The sequence below is a fragment of the Osmerus eperlanus genome, chromosome 17 (assembly GCF_963692335.1).
Source record: "Osmerus eperlanus chromosome 17, fOsmEpe2.1, whole genome shotgun sequence".
NCBI classification, from domain to species: domain Eukaryota; kingdom Metazoa; phylum Chordata; class Actinopteri; order Osmeriformes; family Osmeridae; genus Osmerus; species Osmerus eperlanus.
Window position 1 is genome coordinate 2283360 of NC_085034.1, and position 20181 is coordinate 2303540.

A 20181-nucleotide genomic window follows, 5' to 3' on the forward strand; every position below is an offset into this window, starting at 1 on the left:
ATTTTAAAAGGAATTGAATACTTAATATTGAAATTGTAACACTGCTGAATTTCTTGGTTTTGAATTCACCTCTTGAAATTCAACCTTATTTCAAATCGAAATATGAATTTACTTCAATGTAAAAAATGTTTTTCAATGTGAATTCAAAACCCCCAAATCTGGTGGTGTTTAAATTTCAATAAGTATTCCATGCCTTTTAAAATTCAAAACATGAAGTCACTGATTTGCTTCCATAGAATACTGTTTGTGCCGACTTGATGAAATTCTTTAAAGGATTCTTCAATTCCTATTGACCAAAAACAGAGACAGGGAAACATTATGTAAGCCACGCATTTATTAACCAATCAGAACCCCTGTTATCCACAAACATGTTAAAACTAAACAAAGAAAACAAAAAAAATACTTTTACAGGAACCAAAGATGATGGGATACATGAATGCTTATAACATCATGCACAAATGTTCATATTGCTATTAGAGTCTCTATAGCACCCATTCCCCCCCTAAAATGTACTTTATGTGAAGTGAATGTGTGACTGAGCGGCTTGTGTGTATGCTAACCTTCTGGGATATTGATTACGTTAATTAAATAACACTGCACATACATACCATGATAAGACTAATTTCTTTCAGAGTTGCACTACAAAGCCAGTCATTATTTAGTGCTGCTATCTGTCCGAGCCCACAGCCCTCTGAGAACACGAAGTTCCAGTATTTACAGAAGAAAAACAGGAGACCCACAGAACAGAGAGATTTGCTTAAGCTAGTCCTTCTGCATGACCTTTACGCATAAAGATCTCGAACAAGTGGAAGACACACTATATGGTAAATGAAGCCAGACTACATGACGCTTGGCTTCCGGGTCAAATACACTCTATTCTAGTCCCACACAGAACATTCTCTCTGTAACAGACAGATTACTTTTTTTAATCTCCCTTTTGTTCATTGACTTTAATCCAGGGGCAAAGGGTAAAATAGAATGTTTACTGACCAAGTTGTCTACATGCAACAACAGTGTACGTGGGTCTCTGTTGCAGGGATGTAGGTCACTGTTGTGCCTCCTCTTCCTCCTGCTGGTTCTTCTTCTGCAAGGAGGAGTGAGAAGGTCAGACTACAGACACAGTGAGTGGTTAAGGAAGTGTCTTATCTCTGATGTGTTTGGGACCTGTCCTACGTTGTTTGACAGTTGGCAAATGTTTGGCCAGGGTATGTGTGTGTGTGTGTGTGTGTGTGAGGGTTGCAGAACGAGTCAACAAAAGGTTATCAAAATATGTCTTCGGTGGAGTGTTGTTACAGTAAACGGCCGTCAAAGACAGTAAAACCGTTAAGCAGTGTTTCCCCAAGGTTTACAGCTTTGGGGGGGGGGAGGGGACACACACAAGAGACATGGTCGCCCGACAGAAATGATATGCCGTCGTGTAAATAAGATAAATAACATAAGGCCATTTAGTTTGTTTAATAAAAGAGCAAGCTATAGACCCGTTTTATAGAAAAGGTAACCTTAAATGACTTATTTTGTGATCTGACGCTATATATATCTATTTTTTTTATTACAAAATTAACTTGACCTTCCAGGGGGGGGTGCCATTGGGGGGGGGCGGGGCGCCCCCCTAATATAATGGTAGGGGAAACACTGCGTTAAGAGTTTCTAAAGCGAGACGTGGATATCACTCCTGTTTGGGTGTCCACTTCCTGCTTCCTGGAAGAACGAGCTGCTCTCACCAGTTTGAGGAAGTCGATGAGCTTGTAGGCGTCCTCGCCGCTAGACAGGTCCACAAAGTCACGGGGGATCCTGTAGCTCAGACAGGGGCTCGGCTGAACTGTCACCTCGCTGGTGGTGTGGCGGAACACAGGGGCCTCCTGGACACACACACACAGTTTGCACCATAGCAGCTTGTGGGAGGATCTGGTTCACGCGGACAGCGGTGATGTCACAGAATAGTCATCACCTGCTGGGCTGTGTCCCCCTCTTCCTGATTGGCAGATAGGCTGTTCCCTGAGGTTAGCTCCTCCCACGAGAAGAGAAGAGAATTGGTGACCTCACCAAAAGGGTTCAGATCGATCAGCCACACCTTTCCCTGTGACACACATAAACATGGGTTGAAAACCCCCTGAGACAGACACAAAGGTGCAACAACATGGTTGGATGTCAAATATACAATAAAGAAATATATTACTAACCCAGCTGTCTCTGTAGACGTCCAAAACAACTGGGAAAAAAAATATATTCTGAAATATTACGGTCAATCATCGATAAAATGCAGATAATGCAGCATACTACACAGAGACTGGAGAGACTGTGGAGACACTAGAGAGAGACCGCAGATAGACTAGAGATAGACCGCAGATCGACTACAGAGAGACCGCAGATAGACTGAAGAGAGAGAGACTCACAGTCTTCCTCCAGGAAGCGGTGCTGGATGTTCTGGCTGAAGAACTCCTGAATGGACTGGGAGATCTGAGCCTCCTGCTTAGAAACGTGGTGGTAGTGCTGGGTGTAGTCTCTCTGAGAGATACCTGCAGGGGACACACAGAGAAGGATACACACACACACAAACGGATGCTTATTCAATCTGATAGCCTATCGCCTTCAGTTCACTACCGGGGGGGCAAGACGATGTAAAGAATATGCTCCTCTACTCCTCCTCACCTATCAGTTTGTTCTCTTTGACGAAACACCTGAACTCCCCTCCAGGGATCAACTCACTCCACTTCCTGAGGACCAGCTGCAGAGCACAGCAGCACAGCTCTGTCAGCAATGAACGAGAAGCTGTGAGACACTAAAGATCCCAACCGTGTGTGTGTGTATCCTACTTCATAGTTGATAGGTGGATCCGGAGTGTCCCGGTCGCTGCAGTGAAGGAATCTGTAGAGGGAGGAAAACAATCAATCAAGACTGACAGTGCACACCACACACACACACACACACACACCACATACACACACAAAATCAATGAGAGCTGCATCCCATGCATCAACGGCCTCGGTACGTTTTAGAGCGTTGTAAATCAACCAGCTAATTAAGTGTTGCCTATACCAGGGCTGCAACAACCAGGCGTTGTAACCCAAGAGAAGAAGTCAATCTGAAGCAGGGGTCCGTCTCTCACAACCGCTCTGACAGGACAGCTGATCCCTGCCCTCCAGAGCTCCAGCTGCGGATAGGAGACCGAGACGTCTGAAATCACCCCAACGCAAAAAAGTCAGCTAAAGGGAGTCAGATGGCTGAGCGGTTAGGGAATCGGGCTACTAATCAGAAGGTTGCCAGTTCGATTCTTGGCTGTGCCAAATGACGTTGTGTCCTTGGGCAAGGCACTTCACCCTACTTGCCTCAGGGGAATGCCCCTGTACTTACTGTAAGTGGCTCTGGATAAGAGTGTCTGCTAAATGACTAAATGTAAATAGCTGCGTGCGTTCTTACGGCTGTGTGAGGTCGTGGGTGATGAAGTCAGAGCTCTTGAAGAGCAGGAAGATATCGCTTAGACTCTGACACTGCAGGGAGCTGTTCAGAGCAATCCAGTTAGCGTCCTAGAAGGAGAGGAGGGGGTAGGGAGAGTGAACAGAAGAGAAGGAGGGAGAAATATTCAAAGATAAATCATCAGGAATGACCACATTGCAAATTCTCTCAGTGGCCTTTGTATGTGTTTGAATGACAGGTTGTAGTCTTGTCTATGGAAAAATATCTATACAGTATTTAACCTGAGTTACACAGAGAAGTCTGGAATCTAGAGCTGTCAGAGAGATATGTACCCGTGGGGCGCTCCAGTTTAGCTTGGGAAAGACTCGCCCTCCAAGGGTGTTTATGGCCTCCAACACCTTGGAATTGAATTCTGGGAACTCCGGAGCCTAAAACACACAGCCAAGCCTTATTTATACACACCCTAGCAAGCAGCAGTTTAGATTAATAAACAGATATAAATATTTAAACAGATATGTGTATGTTGACTTACTATGACAGTGGTGGTTGTCTCATCATCTGACCACTTGTGATTTAGGGGATGAAAACGAAACACCAATAAATAACGTATTTATCAAATAGAAGATCGTTCATCTACAGTTCAGTTTTTTGGTCTGTACCTGAATGTCCTCTTCTGCCTCTGAATCACTGTTAGTTTGGTTTTGCTGTGTGCTGTTGTCCCTATAAAGAATAAACATTAACTGTGAGTTTGTTTAGGTGTGTGTGTGCATATGCATGTGTGTGCGCGTGTGAATGGCTGGGTGCATGTGTTTCTGTGCTTACCCCCCAGAAACTACCAGTGTTCCATCGTCCAGTAAATAATCAATTACATTCTGAGGCAGCGGAAGAATCAAACTACAAAAAAGAATGAATAGGATCATCACTATCTACGACGACCATGACAACGGATAAATCACACAAAGTAATTAGCGGCATGCTACACCACATCTATTTGACAGGTGTGCACTTATTGGATAACTTTGTTATCCCCGTTGTCCCTGGATACTGTGACAGGCATAATCTAGTCTAAAGGATCCGGATTATTGTCTCAGGCCAAATAAAGGAAAAAGAAAGTCACTCTCACAATAAGCAAAAATCTTCGCAAATGTTAACTGTAAGACTTGGCAAGTGCACAACTGCACAACGTTAGCAAGCGAATATAGCTATTTTAGCTGCCGTGTCAATGTTAGCATTTATTTTTGGGGCGAAACCATTAACAACATGTTCAACTCTATGCTTGTCAGGTGTACGGGTTTACCTTTTGATAGTATGTTTCTTAAATATCGGATACCAGGCCGAAAACTGACAGTTGACAACTTGCTCCTTCTTCATGCTGCAATTCCTGTACCGGAAGTTAAGTGTGTCCATCTTTACTTTCCGTATAGAACTAATAAATACGTCCTATTTGATCGTCAGAGACTCTCCAACGAACCGAATCTAAAGGTACTTGCGATATTTCTGTCTAAATACATGTAAAAGTATAAACTATACTTTTTGTTAATGGAATGGGAAATGATCCCTTTCTATATCTGTGATGGATACCATTTCAAGTTCTGAGATGGGGAGGTATTTTTGTGGGACACACGTAGGCGTGGTCAATATAAAAGCGCTGATTTGTGACACAGCTAAAGCGCTGGACCTCTGGACTTTTACGTGAGTCGTCCTAAGAGTTAACGTGTTCGTGTTATTATGATTATCTGCAGCGTAATGTTTATATATGGTAGACTATTTCTCCACGATTCTGTAGAAAATATGTTTCGGAAAGTGACAGTTTGTCTGATATATTTATAAATATATACAGCTAGCCTAGATGGCTAGCTAACAAGCTAGTCAGCCAGCACTGCTGTAAAGTCAGGTCAGTTACATTAAATAATTGATAAAAAATAGTTGATTAAATTATCTATTTAATCAACCATGTTTATAATAGCTGTAGCGAATGATGTATTTGATCCAACTAGGCCTTACCGATGACTTTTTAATTAAATTAACTAGTTAACAAATCTAGTTAACAAATCTATTTCCTGTCGACAGATTCCAAACAGGAAAGATGAGCAACAACACAGATTCTACAGCTACAACCACTCCTCACATTGTAAAGGAGGAGGTAATAAATCTGTCCTGAGGTTTCATTGTCAGGTAGTACGTGTAATGGGTTTAACTCAACTTGAAACTATTTTCCATCTAGCTACTTGCATCTGGAAAGTGGGTGATGCTTGAGAAAACTACTTATGTGGATCCCGCTGGAAACACAAGGTATATTGTATTTTACAGAACCAATTCATCTGTGGGTTGGTGGTGTGCCAGCTACTGTTACTGTAAGCTCTCTCCATTTTGTCTTTCAACAGAATTTGGGAGACTGCCAAAAGGACCACCAGACAATCCAACACAGAGGCAGATGGTGTGTGTGTGTTGTATATGTGTAATGTGTGTGTGCTGTATATGTGTAATGTGTGTGTGTGTGTGTGTGGTTTGTAGGGATCTTATAAGCAAACATCTCTTTTTTTGTACCTTCCCAGGTGTGGGGGTAATCGCCCTCCTGAAAAGAACCTTGCACAAAGACTGTGTTGTCATGGTGAAGCAGTTCCGCCCACCTATGGGATGCCACACCCTGGAGTTCCCTGCAGGTTAGATCCATACCAGCAGGCTGCATGACAGTTGGCCCAAGCTCATGGAGCAGTAGCAGAAACTGAAACGGCAAACATTTAACTGTGGAATTTATTTCATCAGTGTCTTCACATGCCGTGCCTGTACGGTCTGATATCCGCAATCGACTGTAATTGATTATTTGATGTTAAACAAATGACCTTTTTTATGTCTTCAGGTCTGATTGATGAAGGTGAGAGTGCAGAGGCCGCTGCCCTGAGAGAACTGAAGGAGGAGACTGGATACAAAGGGGAGGTGGTGGGGGTCACCCCAGGTGAGTCCTTATCACACACACACACACAGTGGTGGGGGTCACCCCAGGTGGGTCCCTATCACACACAGTGGCCAAACATTTACTTGGGTAAGTAGTGACAGACAAACGCAATCAAGCACAGTAAAGAAATGAAATTGAATTATTTCAAATTGTGTTTTGACCCATGTCTGGTGTCCAGTTAACCATCAGTCACGCAAGTTTAGATCATGCATGTTTCACTGCCTTCTAAATGCCCCTCCTCTCCCCCAGTGACATGTTTGGACCCTGGTCTATCTAACTGCACCACACAGATAATCATGGTAAACATCAATGGAGATGATCCGGAGAACATCCACCCCACTCAGCAGCTGGGTAAGCCTGCGGCTTGATGATGATAAATTAGTTCTAAGGCTGAAATGTTTGGATACTGTACATGTTCTCATGTAACTGAGTTGGTTTAACATTTAACAACATTTAATATCCGCTTGACAATTTTTTACTTTGTTTTCATGTTGCTTGATTAGTGTTGCATCTAATAACAGTTTAACATTCTTGACATCTAAATTCATTACGTACTTTTTATTTTATCTTGCAGGAGAAGGAGGTAATATTTTTTATTTATTTTTCACACACACACACACACACACTAATAATACTGTCAGTAATAAAAAACAATATGAACAACTGTTTTCTCGATCGGTCTACTTTTATAATGTAACAATATTTTTATTATTTTCTACTTTCAGAGTTTGTTGACGTTATCCTCCTTCCTCTTGATGAATTCCAGAGGAAAGTCGATGGTAATAATCTTCCTCACAAACACAATAATACTTCCTGTGTTTATAATTTGAATTGCAATGTTTCCTCTGACAGCTAAATGATTGCAGCTGTACCAGGAATGACCAACATATCTAAACTGATAATACCAAATGCAAACACCAGTGTTGTTTCTTTCTCTTTTGCAGAGTTGATGAAGAAAGAAAAGATTGTGGTGGACTCTAAAGTTTACATTTTTGGCATGGGCATGGCCCAGGCATTCTTCAAGCCCAACGAACTCCCTGTGCTCAAACAGTGAGAGAGCAGAGAAAGGTGGGGGAAAAGGAGAGCCTAGGAGAGAGGATAGAAGGAGGGGTGATTGTGTTAGTCTGTCTATGCAACCAGAGAAGGAGGCCAAATAGTGGTGTAACAGTCCAGAAAAATTCTGGTACAAAATGTATTGAATGCATCTTGTCAAGGACCAGCATTCAGCTGTAGTTGCACCTTTGATATTGGTATTAGTTATGGAGACATCCAAGCAAAACGTTCCAGTTTACCGTTTCTGGACAGACTAAACTTCACCTAAAAGAAACTGACTGAAAGAATGGTACTGTTCTGAAATAAGTGCCTTGGTAGTGATGTTAACCTAATAAAAATGTTACAAAAAACGTTTGATGTTTATGGTGGTAGACCAAGTGACCAGTACTGAAATGAAAATAATGCCAACTAAACTTACATTTTTACTAGTGGTTTAATTGACAATAATAAATGTCTTTATTATTTGTACTTCTCTTTTACTGTATTTTTTCCGGGGTGTGATAAAACCGTACGAGTTTCATTCCGCTTGAATAACTAGGAGAGTAGTCATTAAAAACTTGCGTGAAGCGATTTAGTGTGATCAACACTCCGGAGCAGAAGGTGGCGGTAATGCTCCAAGAAGCTGGAGGCCAACCGCCGTAAAACAAACTCGCGTATGAAGTTTTTTTAGTCTGCGGAAGCTGCTGGATGCTAGCCTGGAAGTAGCGAGCTAGAGAAGTTGTAAACATTCACGTTTAGACATAACATAAACCGGCCTGTTAAAGTCGAAGACTTGTGACACGGTGAGTGTATTGTCAGAAATAAAGCCGTATGCGTCGAGGGAGGCATGGCAAAACCGTCCAGCTAACAGCAGTTGATTATGTTTGTATTTATTTCCATGTCTTTAGGTAAGAAACAAATGATGTCCCTTACATTCTAGACATCAAACAATCCTTCACCATGGAGTCAGCCGCTAAAGGTAGGCGATGTGCACAAGAAATCATTGGGCGCAAGAAAGACGAACTTTTTGGGGTCCTGTAGCCAACTGTCAACAGTCAACTGATGCAGTCTAGCCGTTTTCTTGCTGTTGCAGGGAAGGCAAAGCGGAGACATTTGGATGCAGAGGAATGTGTCGAACTCCGTATGACACCAGAGGGTACCGAAGCCCTCACCCAACCCCATGCCTTTGACCGCAGCAATTCCGACCCCAACCGGGGACTCTACCCCAGGTCGCCTGCAAAGTATCCCCGAACACCCACAAAGAGAAAAAAACTCGGTAATTGGCCTTAGTTTTAGAAACGTCATTTGTGTAACGTGCAAGATCCAGGTGGCAGATTGACAACATATTGCCAGTATTCCTGTAACGTGTATTATGTCATTTTTATTTTCTTCCCTCTTTTCCTTCTCCCTTCAGATGGAGATACTGACAAGTACCAGAGAGGCATCACCCAGTTCTTCCCAGTAACCGGGGTCGTTAAGGTCAGCCCTCAGAAAACCGCCCAGCCAAGCTCGTCCTCAACCGCAGACAGACTCAGCAGAGCTTTCCCGTTCACAAGAGGCCCGACGTTGCAAGAGGCGGCAGCCACGCCCATAAAGGAGGAGCCTTTGGATGAATTTTCCACACCCACAAAAGAGGAGCTAGCTGACATATTCTCCACTCCCATGAAGGAGGAGCCAGAGGAGGAGGAGGAGGTGAACTATCTGGAAGGGATGACGGAGGCTATGTTTGGGGATGATGATGAATTTGAGCGTGGCGCTACAGCCAAAACATCAGGGGAGGACCTAGCCCGGGTGACGGAGGAGGTGGAAGAGGGAGTGGAGGCCCTTCCTGATGCTCACTACGGGCTGCTGGGGACCAGCACCAGGCTGGTGCAGCCACAGGGCCACGTTGAGGACCTCCCAGAGGAGCTGCTGAGGCTGGTGTTCAGCCTCCTCTCTGCCCAGGACCTCTACCGTCACGTCAGCCTGGTGTGTCGCCGCTGGAGGGGCATCGTCACTCAGGCACTGGTGAGCACCTGGAGCCGGGAGGGGGGGGGGGTGGAGGAGGAGGAGGAGGAGGGGGAGGTGAGCACCTGGAGCCGGGAGGGGGGGGGTGAGGGAGGAGGAGGAGGGGGAGGTGAGCACCTGGAGCCGGGAGAGGGGGGGTGGAGGAGGAGGAGGAGGGGGAGGTGAGCACCTGGAGCCGGGAGGGGGGGGTGTAGGAGGAGGGGGAGGTGAGCACCTGGAGCCGGGAGGGGGGGATGGAGGAGAAGGGGGAGGTGAGCACCTGGAGCCGGGAGAGGGGGGTGGAGGAGGAGGAAGGGGCCGTGGGAGAAGGGGTGGGAGGCGGAGGAAGAGGGGTGAAGGATGGAGGAAACGATGGGGCATGAGGAGATGGTGAGTTGGACTGATAGTTTTAACTGACTCTGTGTCGCTCTGTGTCTCGTGGGGCTAGTTTGTTCCCTGGAAGAAGCTGTATTTCCGCTACCAGATGAGAGAGAAGGAAGCAGTGAAGGAGGTCTGCCTTCTGCTGAGGAGACAGAACATCGTCAAGGAGACGCCCCTTAGTGTCATCAACATGATCAAGTGAGGCTTCCCCGGCCCGGTGGCTCCTGTGGTGAACGTAGACAACCGAAAGCTGCTTTCAGGCTCATGCGCTCATCTACCCTGTGTGTGTGCGCTCCAGATTCATGGCGGAGTACAAGCCAACCCAGCAGGTGAGGCCTGAAGCAGTGTTACACAGTGTGAGGACACACTATCTCTTTCCTCAGGCAGAGGCCTGTCTCAAACACAGGATCCCTGACATAGAAGGCATCGAGGGGGTAGGTACCACACACACACACACACTTACACATCTTGTCCAGTGGCTATGTAGTAAGGGTTGTGTGTGTGTTGAAGGGTCCTAACCCATGGGCAGCCATGGCCCTGATCCTGGTCCTGTGTCCCAACGTCGGGGATGTTCTGGACCTGGTGGCTCGTCTGAAGACCTGCTTGCCGTCGCTTAGCGACATTTCGGAGTACCTCAGCGCCATGGCAACCGTGCTGCTCGCCATGACGAACGAGAAGATAAACGTCAGCAACAGGTAGAGGAGGAGGAGCAGAACTGGCAAGACCGCAGAAGAGGAGGGTGAAACGGTTTATCATCTCTTTTCTTTGTTCCTCCTTTCATTTTTCTTTCCCCTCCCTCCATCTCTATCTCCACCTCCAGACGGTACTACAATATCTACTATGTGCTTCATCTGATGGAGAACGCCCCACCCAGGATCAGCAGCCGTCAGAGTGGGTGAGGCCACTTTTCTCATTACAGCTAACGGCTTTCTCTACTGGTCCTCACAGTCGGGGAGAACTGTTTTGTTTTGACACACGCCCTCCCTCGCTCTCCCTCTCTCTCTCTCTCTCTCCCTCTCCCTCTCCCTCTCCCTCCCCCTCCTCTTTCCGCACAGACCTTGTGTGACATTGTTTCATCTGGTAAAAGCATGAGTGTGTTGATCTCCTCGTGCCTGTCTTGTCAGGAGAGCTCCGGTCCAGGTGACCCAGGAGCAGCAGCAGATCCTAAATCACGACATCCAGGCACACCACGTCGTCAAGATTGTGGCCTTCGCAGGTGAGCCCCGCGGGATAACGTTCAGCCCGAGGGATAACGTAAACTCTACATGTTCATCTACATGCGTGTGTGGTCTTGTTTAACTGTCCTGGTGTAATGTAGTGAAACATGGAAAAACTTCAAATGCTTTTCTCAGGGGCAATTTACATTTGAAAGTTAGGGTTCAAATTATTAAAGGTTAGTGGTTAGAGATAACACACCATTTTGAATTTAAGTGAATTGTCGGGCCCCATTAGGATAGGAAAAACAACGCTCAAAGTGTGTGTGTGTGTGTTCCAGGCACAGGGAAGACCACCACGCTTGTCCGCTACACCCAGCAGAGCCCTCTCCTCCGTTTCCTGTATGTGGCCTTCAACAAGTCGGTGGCTTCACAGGCTAGCCGCAGTTTCCCCAGCAACGTGGACTGTAAAACAGTACACTCCATGGCCTTTGGAGCAGTTGGCATAAAGTCAGTTCAACTCTTATCTGCCAGTGTAAAATACTTGTGTACTAAAGTAATTACAGTTTTCATAGTAAATCAGAGTGATCAAGGTTCAGTCATCTGCTATTCAGACAGACACACACACACAGACAGACAGACAGACACACAGACAGACACACAGACAGACACACAGACAGACACACAGACAGACACACAGACAGACACACAGACAGACACACAGACAGACACACAGACAGACACACAGACAGACACACACACAGACACAAACACACACACAGACACACACACAGACACACACACAGACACACAGACACACACACAGACATCAAGTCTCACCATCAGACTCGTCTCTCCTCTCCCAGGTACCAGTTGAGAAAGCAGCTTTTCCCCAGCCTGAGGCCCTTCTCTGTGGCCTTGTGGCTGCCTAAAGGTCGCGGGGGGTTCATCAATGCCAAGGTGGTGACTCTCACACTCAGCTCCTACATGGCCTCGACCGACACACACATCACCCCTGAGCATGTGCCCTGGAAGTTCAAGAACAACCAGGGCCAGGAGCAGGAAATCGACCACGAGGCCAAAATGGTGTGTAGGAGTCAGCAAGATGGCCATCTCAGAGCCTCCATCTCACCGTCAAAGACCAACATTGAGCCTCCGGTTTATAGGCCAGACAGGTTCACTTTGAACTGTGATGTGTGTTGAAGAAAGCATGTGTCGAATGAATGTGGATGTGCTTCTGCAGATGTATGTGAGGGACGCTCAAAACATCTGGGACAAAATGGTAGATCTAAACGGTGGTAACGAAAAGCATCACATGACCCATGATGGTGAGTGAGTCTTCATGTTTACATTGGACGTGATAAGGACGTGTTAGAAGGGCAGCAGTCTGATTGGTCCATCCGTCTCCAGGGTATCTGAAGCTTTGGCAGCTCAGCCAACCGTGTCTGGACAAATATGACGTCATCCTCATAGATGAGGCGCAGGACTGCACTCCAGGTACAAGACTACACTACCCACAATATCCCTGTTCTTCCCCTACCAAGATTACACTGTGCTATAAGACCATAATTCACTCCTGTGCGTCTGATACAGCACTACATTACCCACAACACACCTGTACCCCAGGTACTAGTCTGTTTGTGTCTCTTTTAGCCATCATGGACATCATGCTGCCTCAGCGCTGTGGGAAGGTGTTGGTAGGAGACCCTCACCAGCAGATCTACACCTTCAGAGGAGCTGTTAACGCCCTGGAACACGTCCAGCACACACACCTGTACTACCTCACACAGGTACACACACACACCTGTACTACCTCACACAGGTACACACACACACCTGTACTACCTCACACAGGTACACACACACACCTGTACTACCTCACACAGGTACACACACACCTGTACTACCTCACACAGGTACACACACACCTGTACTACCTCACACAGGTACACACACACACACCTGTACTACCTCACACAGGTACACACACACACCTGTACTACCTCACACAGGTACACACACACACCTGTACTACCTCACACAGGTACACACACACCTGTACTACCTCACACAGGTACACACACACCTGTACTACCTCACACAGATACACACTCACCTGTACTACCTCACACTGGTACACACACACCTGTACTACCTCACACAGGTACACACACACACCTGTACTACCTCACACAGGTACACGGGCACATACACACCTGTACTACCTCACACAGGTGCACACACACATACACACCTGTACTACCTTACACAGGTACACGGGCACACATACACACCTGTACTACCTCACACAGGTACACACACACCTCTACTAACATTCCAGTGTTTGTGATATGGCTCATTGTTCCTGCAGAGCTTTCGTTTTGGAGCTGAGATTGCTTATGTTGGTGCCAGCATCCTGCAGGTGTGTAAGCACGTCAGCAAGGTCCTCGTGGGAGGGCAGCAGGGAGGTGAGTCACATGGGAACACTCTGTTCCTGACAGCGGCAAAGGAATGCTACACCTGATTACGTCTTTCGACTGCATGTTTGTGTGTGTGTGTGTGGGTTTGTGTGTGGGTTTGTGTGTGTGTGCGTATGTGCGCACACAGGCAGTGTGAGGGGAGAGGCGTCAGACGTGGTGAGTAATGTCCAGTCAGGTGTGAGTGGAGCTCAGGGGAAGACGGCCATCTTGTCGCGCTGTAACGTGACTGTGTTCAGCGAGGCTGTGAGGTTGACCGACGCTAACCCCCGCTGCAGACTGCACATCGTAGGGGTGAGACACACACACACACAACAAGATACAGTACAGTGCACACGCCCAGATTTGTTGTATATCACTTGTGTTCACCTCTCCAGGGGGTTGAGAACTTTGGCCTCGCACAGATCATGGACATCTGGATTCTGATGCAGCCAGAACAAAAACGCACAAAAGGTAAGTCCTTCCCTTCCCTCCTCCCCTCTCTCATGCTTTCCTTCCCTCCCTCTCATTCCCTGCCCTGGCCCTTCCTTCAGAATCAGAATCAGAATTCGGTTTATTCGCCATGTATGTTATACAAACACGGAATTTACTGTGGCAGGGAGGTGCAAAACACTAAACATATACAGATCTTAAATTAAGTAAAAGTACAAAACTATTCCTAAGAACTAAACAATCTAAGAATACAACAATTTAAATATAAAATAAAATATATATAAAAATAAGAATAATGAGCAGCGTGAATGGTCAACATAGTGCAATCGGATACTGAGATAAAGTGGCTTATGCATACTGAATTGCCATTAGATGGACTTATAATAGTTAAATAAGTGAATGAATGTCAATGGGAGTCCTTGGCCTTGTTGAAGAGGCCAGTAGCAGATGGAAAGAAACTGTTCTTATGGCGTGAGGTTTTGGTCCATCAGGACCAAAACCTCACGCCATAAGGGGAGAGGTTTTGGTCCATCAGGACCAAAACCTCACGCCATAAGGGGAGAGGGGAGTAGCTGGAACTTCTCTACCTCTGTCCTCCCCGTCCGATCCTCCCTCCCTCTCTCCCCCTCCCTCCTCTCTCTCACGGCCTGTCCTCCCTCCTCTCTCTCACGGCCTCTCCTCCCTCCTCTCTCTCACGGCCTGTCCTCCCTCCTCTCTCTCACGGTCTGTCCTCCTCCCTCCTCTCTCTCACGGCCTGTCCTCCCTCCTCTCTCTCACGGTCTGTCCTCCCTCCTCTCTCTCACGGCCTGTCCTCCCTCCTCTCTCTCACGGTCTGTCCTCCTCCCTCCTCTCTCTCACGGCCTGTCCTCCCTCCTCTCTCTCACGGTCTGTCCTCCTCCCTCCTCTCTCTCACGGCCTGTCCTCCCTCCTCTCTCTCACGGCCTGTCCTTCCTCCTCTCTCTCACGGCCTGTCCTCCCTCCTCTCTCTCACGGCCTGTCCTCCCTCCTCTCTCACGGCCTGTCCTCCCTCCTCTCTCTCACGGCCTGTCCTCCCTCCTCTCTCTCACGGCCTGTCCTCCCTCCTCTCTCTCACGGCCTGTCCTCCCTCCTCTCTCTCACGGTCTGTCCTCCTCCCTCCTCTCTCTCACGGCCTGTCCTCCCTCCTCTCTCTCACGGTCTGTCCTCCTCCCTCCTCTCTCTCACGGCCTGTCCTCCCTCCTCTCTCTCACGGTCTGTCCTCCTCCCTCCTCTCTCTCACGGCCTGTCCTCCCTCCTCTCTCTCACGGCCTGTCCTCCCTCCTCTCTCTCACGGCCTGTCCTCCCTCCTCTCTCTCACGGCCTGTCCTCCTCCCTCCTCTCTCTCACGGTCTGTCCTCCTCCCTCCTCTCTCTCACGGCCTGTCCTCCCTCCTCTCTCTCACGGCCTGTCCTCCCTCCTCTCTCTCACGGCCTGTCCTCCCTCCTCTCTCTCACGGCCTGTCCTCCTCCCTCCTCTCTCTCACGGCCTGTCCTCCTCCCTCCTCTCTCTCACGGTCTGTCCTCCTCCCTCCTCTCTCTCACGGTCTGTCCTCCTCCCTCCTCTCCCTGGAGCAGGCATCAGCGACGGCTTCATCAGGAGCTTCTCCAAGTCAGTGAGTCTGGGGGGCTACGCCGGCCTGAAGGACTATGCCACCAAGACCCAGGACCGCGAGCTGGAGACCAAGCTGGCCGTGGTGGAGAAGTACAACAACCGCATCCCCGAGCTGGTGAACCGCATCAAAGCCTGCTCCGAGCACGACCACCAGCACGCAGGTACGCCACTCACGCATCACATCCTGCTCCGAGCACGACCACCAGCACGCAGGTACGCCGCTCACGCATCACATCCTGCTCCGAGCACGACCACCAGCACGCAGGTACGCCGCTCACGCATCACATCCTGCTCCGAGCACAACCTAATCCTTCCTCTCTCACTCTATCTACGACACACAGACACACACACACACTCACAACATATTTCGAACAACATATTTTCTGTACACAAATGTATCATTTCTCCTCGTCCAGATTTCATTCTGGGGACGGTCCACAAGTCCAAAGGTCTGGAGTTTGACACTGTGGTGGTCACTGATGACTTCTCCAAAGTCCCTGTGGCCCGTCACAACCTGCAGAGGATCCGCTTCTCAGCAGGTGTGTGTCTGCGGATCCTATCCTAATCATTGTGTGTGTGTGTGTGCCTATCCTAGTCTTGGTGTGTGTGTGTGCCTATCCTAGTCTTGGTGTGTGTGTGTGCCTATCCTAGTCTTGGTGTGTGTGTGTGTGTGCCTATCCTAGTCTTGGTGTGTGTGTGTGTGTGCCTATCCTAGTCTTGGTGTGTGTGTGTGCCTATCCTAGTCTTGGTGTGTGAGTGTGCCTATCCTAGTCTTGGTGTGTGTGTGTGTGTGCCTATCCTAGTCTTGGTGTGTGTGTGCCTATCCTAGTCTTGGTGTGTGTGTGTGCCTATCCTAGTCTTGGTGTGTGAGTGTGCCTATCCTAGTCTTGGTGTGTGTGTGCCTATCCTAGTCTTGGTGTGTGTGTGTGTGTCTATCTTAGTCTTGGTGTGTGTCTGCGGATCCTAGTCTTGGTGTGTGTCCTGTCAGCCCACCATAAATCACTGCACTATGCCTGTTTGTTCTTCCCTCCCCTCCTCCTCCCCTCCTCTCCTCCCCTCCTCCTCTCCCCTCCTCATCTCCTCTCCCCTCCTCCTCTCCTCCCCTCCTCCTCCTCTCCTCTCCTCTCCTCCCCTCCTCCTCCTCTCCCCTCCTCTCCTCTCCTCTCCCCTCCTCCTCTCCTCCCCTCCTCCTCCTCTCCCCTCCTCTCCTCTCCTCCCCTCCTCCTCCTCTCCCCTCCTCTCCTCTCCTCCCCTCCTCCTCCTCTCCCCTCCTCTCCTCTCCCCTCCCCTCCCCTCCTCCTCTCCTCTTCTCCCCTCCTCTCCTCCCCTCCTCCTCTACTATCCTCTCCTCCCCTCCTCCTCCTCTCCCCTCCTCTCCCCTCCTCCTCTCCTCTTCTCCCCTCCTCTCCTCTCCTCTCCTCCTCCTCCTCTCCTCCCCCAAGGTGACATTCCGGATGATGAGTGGAACCTGCTGTACGTGGCAGTAACCAGGGCTCAGAGGAACCTGATCATCACTAAGAACATCTCCAACATCCTCACTCTGGCCGGGGTTAGAGCTGCCCCCCTTCCCTATTGTGACGTCACAATAGGAACATTTTCAAAACCAAGCGTTTCAGATTTCATTTTCTCAAAGGCGGAGAAGAATACCCAGGGCTTGGTTTACACCTATCGAAATTTCTAACCATTAGGGGACCAAAGGCAGGCTAGGGGAACTCATATAAATGTTAAATAACCTCCTAAAGTGAACATTTCATGTCATGGGACCTTGTGTGTGTGTGCCTATCCTAGTCTTGGTGTGTGAGTGTGCCTATCCTAGTCTTGGTGTGTGTGTGTGCCTATCCTAGTCTTGGTGTGTGTGTGTGCCTATCCTAGTCTTGGTGTGTGTGTGCCTATCCTAGTCTTGGTGTGTGTGTGTGCCTATCCTAGTCTTGGTGTGTGAGTGTGCCTATCCTAGTCTTGGTGTGTGTGTGCCTATCCTAGTCTTGGTGTGTGTGTGTGTGTGTCTATCTTAGTCTTGGTGTGTGTCTGCGGATCCTAGTCTTGGTGTGTGTCCTGTCAGCCCACCATAAATCACTGCACTATGCCTGTTTGTTCTTCCCTCCCCTCCTCCTCCCCTCCTCTCCTCCCCTCCTCCTCTCCCCTCCTCATCTCCTCTCCCCTCCTCCTAGCTTCCTTGAGCAAAACGTGCCGAAACAAGCACCAGGCTCTCTCAGTTTTTTTCACCAACTGCCAAAAGGCTCGCCGTCTCTACCTTCTTCTATCCACGCCCAGCGCCATTTATTTTTGAGTCATTTATCTATGGGTAGGATATCATCCCCAGGCTTCATGAATTTGCGCTCCATGCTTTCACCGACAACGCTAACGTGACGTATGGATCTCATTCACACTGTGTTGCCAGGACCCGCCCTGCTCTGCTTCTGATTGGCTTGTAACGTTAGTTATAGCTGCGTTCCTCTCATATGATTGGTAGGGAAAAACCAATTGACTCGAAAATATTGTTTTTCTCATGTCCGCACGCCAGACATCCGGCACGGTGCCGGAATACTTTAAGCCCTGATCTGTTTTCCCCAGGAGTACTTCCTGAGGTCAGAGATGATCAGCACCCTGACCAGTGACGACAGGCCCGTTTGTTTGGTCCGAGAGTGTCAGAACCGCGTCATGCCAGAGTCTACCATCGTCATGAGCAAGCTGCCCATCAAATACGTGAGTGACATCAGCACACGCAGCACCTCAACTCTAAACTTTCCTCCATCCTCCTCCCTCACCATCTTCCTGAGCATCCATCCCAGCCTCCCCCCTCCCTGTTCATCCCAGCCTCCCCCTCTCTCTCTCTCCCTCCCTGTTCATCCCAGCCTCCCCCTCTCTCTCCCTCCCTGTTCATCCCAGCCTCCCCCTCTCTCTCTCTCCCTCCCTGTTCATCCCAGCCTCCCCCTCTCTCTCCATCCCTGTTCATCCCAGCCTCCCCCTCTCTCTCTCTCCCTCCCTGTTCATCCCAGCCTCCCCCCCTCTCTCTCCCTCCCTGTTCATCCCAGCCTCCCCCTCTCTCTCTCCCTCCCTGTTCATCCCAGCCTCCCCCTCTCTCTCTCTCCCTGTTCATCCCAGCCTCCCCCTCTCTCTCTCTCCCTCCCTGTTCATCCCAGCCTCCCCCTCTCTCTCTCTCCCTCCCTGTTCATCCCAGCCTCCCCCCCCTCTCTCTCCCTCCCTGTTCATCCCAGCCTCCCCCTCTCTCTCTCTCCCTCCCTGTTCATCCCAGCCTCCCCCTCTCTCTCTCTCCCTCCCTGTTCATCCCAGCCTCCCCCTCTCTCTCTCTCCCTCCCTGTTCATCCCAGCCTCCCCCTCTCTCTCTCTCCCTCCCTGTTCATCCCAGCCTCCCCCTCTCTCTCTCTCCCTCCCTGTTCATCCCAGCCTCCCCCTCTCTCTCTCTCCCTCCCTGTTCATCCCAGCCTCCCCCTCTCTCTCTCTCCCTCCCTGTTCATCCCAGCCTCCCTCTCTCCTTCCCTGTTCATCCCTCTCTCCCTCCCTCCCTCTCTCTTCCTCCCTCCCTCCCTGTTCATCCCTCTCTGTTCATCCCAGCCTCTCCCTCCCTCCTTCCCTCCCTCCCTCCTTCTCTCCCTCTCTCCCTGTTCATCCCTCCCTCCCTCCCTCCCTGTTCATCCCTCTCTCTCTCCCTCCCTCTCTCCTTCCCTGTTCATCCCTCTCTCTCCCTCCCTCTCTCCTTCCCTGTTCATCCCTCTCTCCCTCCCTCTCTCCTTCCCTGTTCATCCCTCCCTCCCTCCCTCCCTCCCTCTCTCCTTCCCTGTTCATCCCTCTCTCCCTCCCTCTCTCCTTCCCTGTTCGTTCATCCCTCCCTCCCTCCCTCCCTCCCTCCCTCCCTCCCTCCCTGTTCATCCCAGCTTCTCTCCCTCCCTCCCTGTAGATGGACAGTGAGGATGCAGGGGGTCCTCTGTGTGAGAGCTGTGTGTGGCAGCGTTTGGGCCCCACCGCCTGCCTGCTGGCCCCCCCAGAGAGGCTGCAGGCTCTGCCTCAGACACAGGAGAGGCTGAATCTTCCCATCAACTACGCTTTGCTGCTCGCTCTCTTCTAAAACACACACCTTTCTCTTTTTTTGTTTTCTTTTTTTTTTGTTTGAAAGATTGTTTTTATACCTTAACCTTTATTATTAACGCTGTTCACAACAAACGTGCCTATCCATGCTCAGCTGAGAAGGTGAACACATCCATGAAGACACAACAGCTGCATGGGAATTGCACTGCCAAGCGGAAATACGCTTTTAATGTTGAACAGCCCAAACAGGATAAACATGTCTCTTTGATTTAGTTTTGTAAATACTTTGGGCTCTTGTCTACAGAAACTGTTGAACATTTTTAATAAACTGTTCTGTCCAAACTTCTAAACAGTAGATATCCTGAGCAGTTATTTATTTTTAAGACATCTGTTGAACAGTCGGTCTCCTTCATCCTGGCACTGCCAGAGCAGAATGTCTCCGTTATTTTTTGATTTCCGAGGGGAGTTTGCACATCCAAATTACTCTGGATGCTATTGGATAGATACAACTAATCAGAGAAACATATGGCAACTTGGTGGTTAATGAAATGTCTCAATGGCGCAACTCTGTACAAGGAACAGACCCATCTGCCAGAGCACCAACAAACCACCAGCTGACATCAGTCAAGTTCCCAGAAGTGTTCTGCAAGTCATTTCCCACAGTTCAGGATGTGAG

The 20181-nt window shown here is 49.0% G+C and overlaps 3 protein-coding genes across 8 annotated transcripts; 2 read left to right on the plus strand and 1 right to left on the minus strand.

Annotated features, from left to right (window-relative positions):
- Nucleotides 1-322: 322 nt before the first annotated feature.
- Nucleotides 323-4845, minus strand: cdc123 (cell division cycle 123 homolog (S. cerevisiae)). 2 transcript variants are annotated; one of them, XR_009932593.1, is made up of 14 exons: nucleotides 4712-4845; nucleotides 4237-4308; nucleotides 4074-4134; nucleotides 3947-3979; nucleotides 3747-3842; nucleotides 3418-3524; nucleotides 2814-2865; nucleotides 2650-2725; nucleotides 2394-2516; nucleotides 2181-2209; nucleotides 1949-2077; nucleotides 1722-1859; nucleotides 991-1084; nucleotides 323-902 (listed from the first exon to the last, which is right to left on the minus strand). XR_009932593.1 is itself a non-coding variant. In XM_062483400.1 (13 exons), the coding sequence occupies exons 1-13, from the start codon at nucleotides 4819-4821 to the stop codon at nucleotides 1046-1048; spliced, it is 1065 nt and encodes a 354-aa protein (XP_062339384.1). In that variant the 5' UTR covers nucleotides 4822-4845; the 3' UTR covers nucleotides 323-1045. The 2 variants fall into 2 exon arrangements, 1 of the variants encoding a protein (XP_062339384.1); XM_062483400.1 differs by having other exon boundaries at nucleotides 323-1084.
- A 200-nt stretch (nucleotides 4846-5045) lies between these two features.
- Nucleotides 5046-7891, plus strand: nudt5 (nudix (nucleoside diphosphate linked moiety X)-type motif 5). Of its 2 annotated transcripts, none has more exons than XM_062482634.1 (9): nucleotides 5046-5106; nucleotides 5485-5557; nucleotides 5639-5706; nucleotides 5799-5851; nucleotides 5970-6077; nucleotides 6275-6370; nucleotides 6620-6721; nucleotides 7096-7149; nucleotides 7315-7891. In XM_062482634.1, the coding sequence occupies exons 2-9, from the start codon at nucleotides 5501-5503 to the stop codon at nucleotides 7422-7424; spliced, it is 648 nt and encodes a 215-aa protein (XP_062338618.1). In that variant the 5' UTR covers nucleotides 5046-5106; nucleotides 5485-5500; the 3' UTR covers nucleotides 7425-7891. The 2 variants fall into 2 exon arrangements, with proteins under 2 accessions (XP_062338618.1, XP_062338619.1); XM_062482635.1 differs by lacking the exon at nucleotides 5046-5106 and adding an exon at nucleotides 5113-5308.
- Nucleotides 7892-8049: 158 nt separating this feature from the next.
- On the plus strand, nucleotides 8050-20120 carry fbxo18 (F-box DNA helicase 1). Of its 4 annotated transcripts, XM_062482622.1 has the most exons (21): nucleotides 8050-8205; nucleotides 8311-8381; nucleotides 8496-8678; nucleotides 8817-9409; nucleotides 9837-9967; nucleotides 10068-10203; nucleotides 10280-10464; nucleotides 10590-10664; nucleotides 10894-10985; nucleotides 11265-11433; nucleotides 11790-12009; nucleotides 12167-12251; nucleotides 12334-12420; nucleotides 12577-12713; nucleotides 13295-13391; nucleotides 13531-13694; nucleotides 13778-13853; nucleotides 15425-16000; nucleotides 16904-17010; nucleotides 18033-18164; nucleotides 19378-20120. In XM_062482622.1, exons 2-21 carry the CDS (start codon nucleotides 8363-8365, stop codon nucleotides 19543-19545), a joined length of 3432 nt encoding a protein of 1143 aa, XP_062338606.1. In that variant the 5' UTR covers nucleotides 8050-8205; nucleotides 8311-8362; the 3' UTR covers nucleotides 19546-20120. The 4 variants fall into 4 exon arrangements, 3 of the variants coding, with proteins under 3 accessions (XP_062338606.1, XP_062338608.1, XP_062338605.1); XM_062482624.1 differs by lacking the exons at nucleotides 8050-8205; nucleotides 8311-8381 and having other exon boundaries at nucleotides 8465-8678; nucleotides 15425-15622; nucleotides 15878-16000; XR_009932514.1 differs by lacking the exons at nucleotides 8050-8205; nucleotides 8311-8381; nucleotides 19378-20120 and having other exon boundaries at nucleotides 8465-8678; nucleotides 15425-15726; nucleotides 15878-16000.
- Nucleotides 20121-20181: the final 61 nt, after the last annotated feature.

Bases quoted from the DNA above. Each gene is read 5' to 3' on its own strand.
- nudt5 (XM_062482634.1), top strand. From the start codon at position 5,501: ATGAGCAACAACACAGATTCTACAGCTACAACCACTCCTCACATTGTA. The intron at 5,852-5,969 runs GTGTGTGTGTGT...GTACCTTCCCAG, and splicing joins ATCCAACACAGAGGCAGATG to GTGTGGGGGTAATCGCCCTC. The intron at 7,150-7,314 runs GTAATAATCTTC...TCTCTTTTGCAG, and splicing joins ATTCCAGAGGAAAGTCGATG to AGTTGATGAAGAAAGAAAAG.
- fbxo18 (XM_062482621.1), top strand. From the start codon at position 8,465: ATGCAGTCTAGCCGTTTTCTTGCTGTTGCAGGGAAGGCAAAGCGGAGA. The intron at 12,252-12,333 runs GTGAGTGAGTCT...ATCCGTCTCCAG, and splicing joins GCATCACATGACCCATGATG to GGTATCTGAAGCTTTGGCAG. The intron at 16,001-16,903 runs GTGTGTGTCTGC...TCCTCCCCCAAG, and splicing joins GAGGATCCGCTTCTCAGCAG to GTGACATTCCGGATGATGAG.
- cdc123 (XM_062483400.1), bottom strand. From the start codon at position 4,821: ATGGACACACTTAACTTCCGGTACAGGAATTGCAGCATGAAGAAGGAG. The intron at 3,980-4,073 runs GTACAGACCAAA...CTAAATCACAAG, and splicing joins AGGCAGAAGAGGACATTCAG to TGGTCAGATGATGAGACAAC. The intron at 1,860-1,948 runs GTGATGACTATT...GTGTGTGTCCAG, and splicing joins AGGGGGACACAGCCCAGCAG to GAGGCCCCTGTGTTCCGCCA.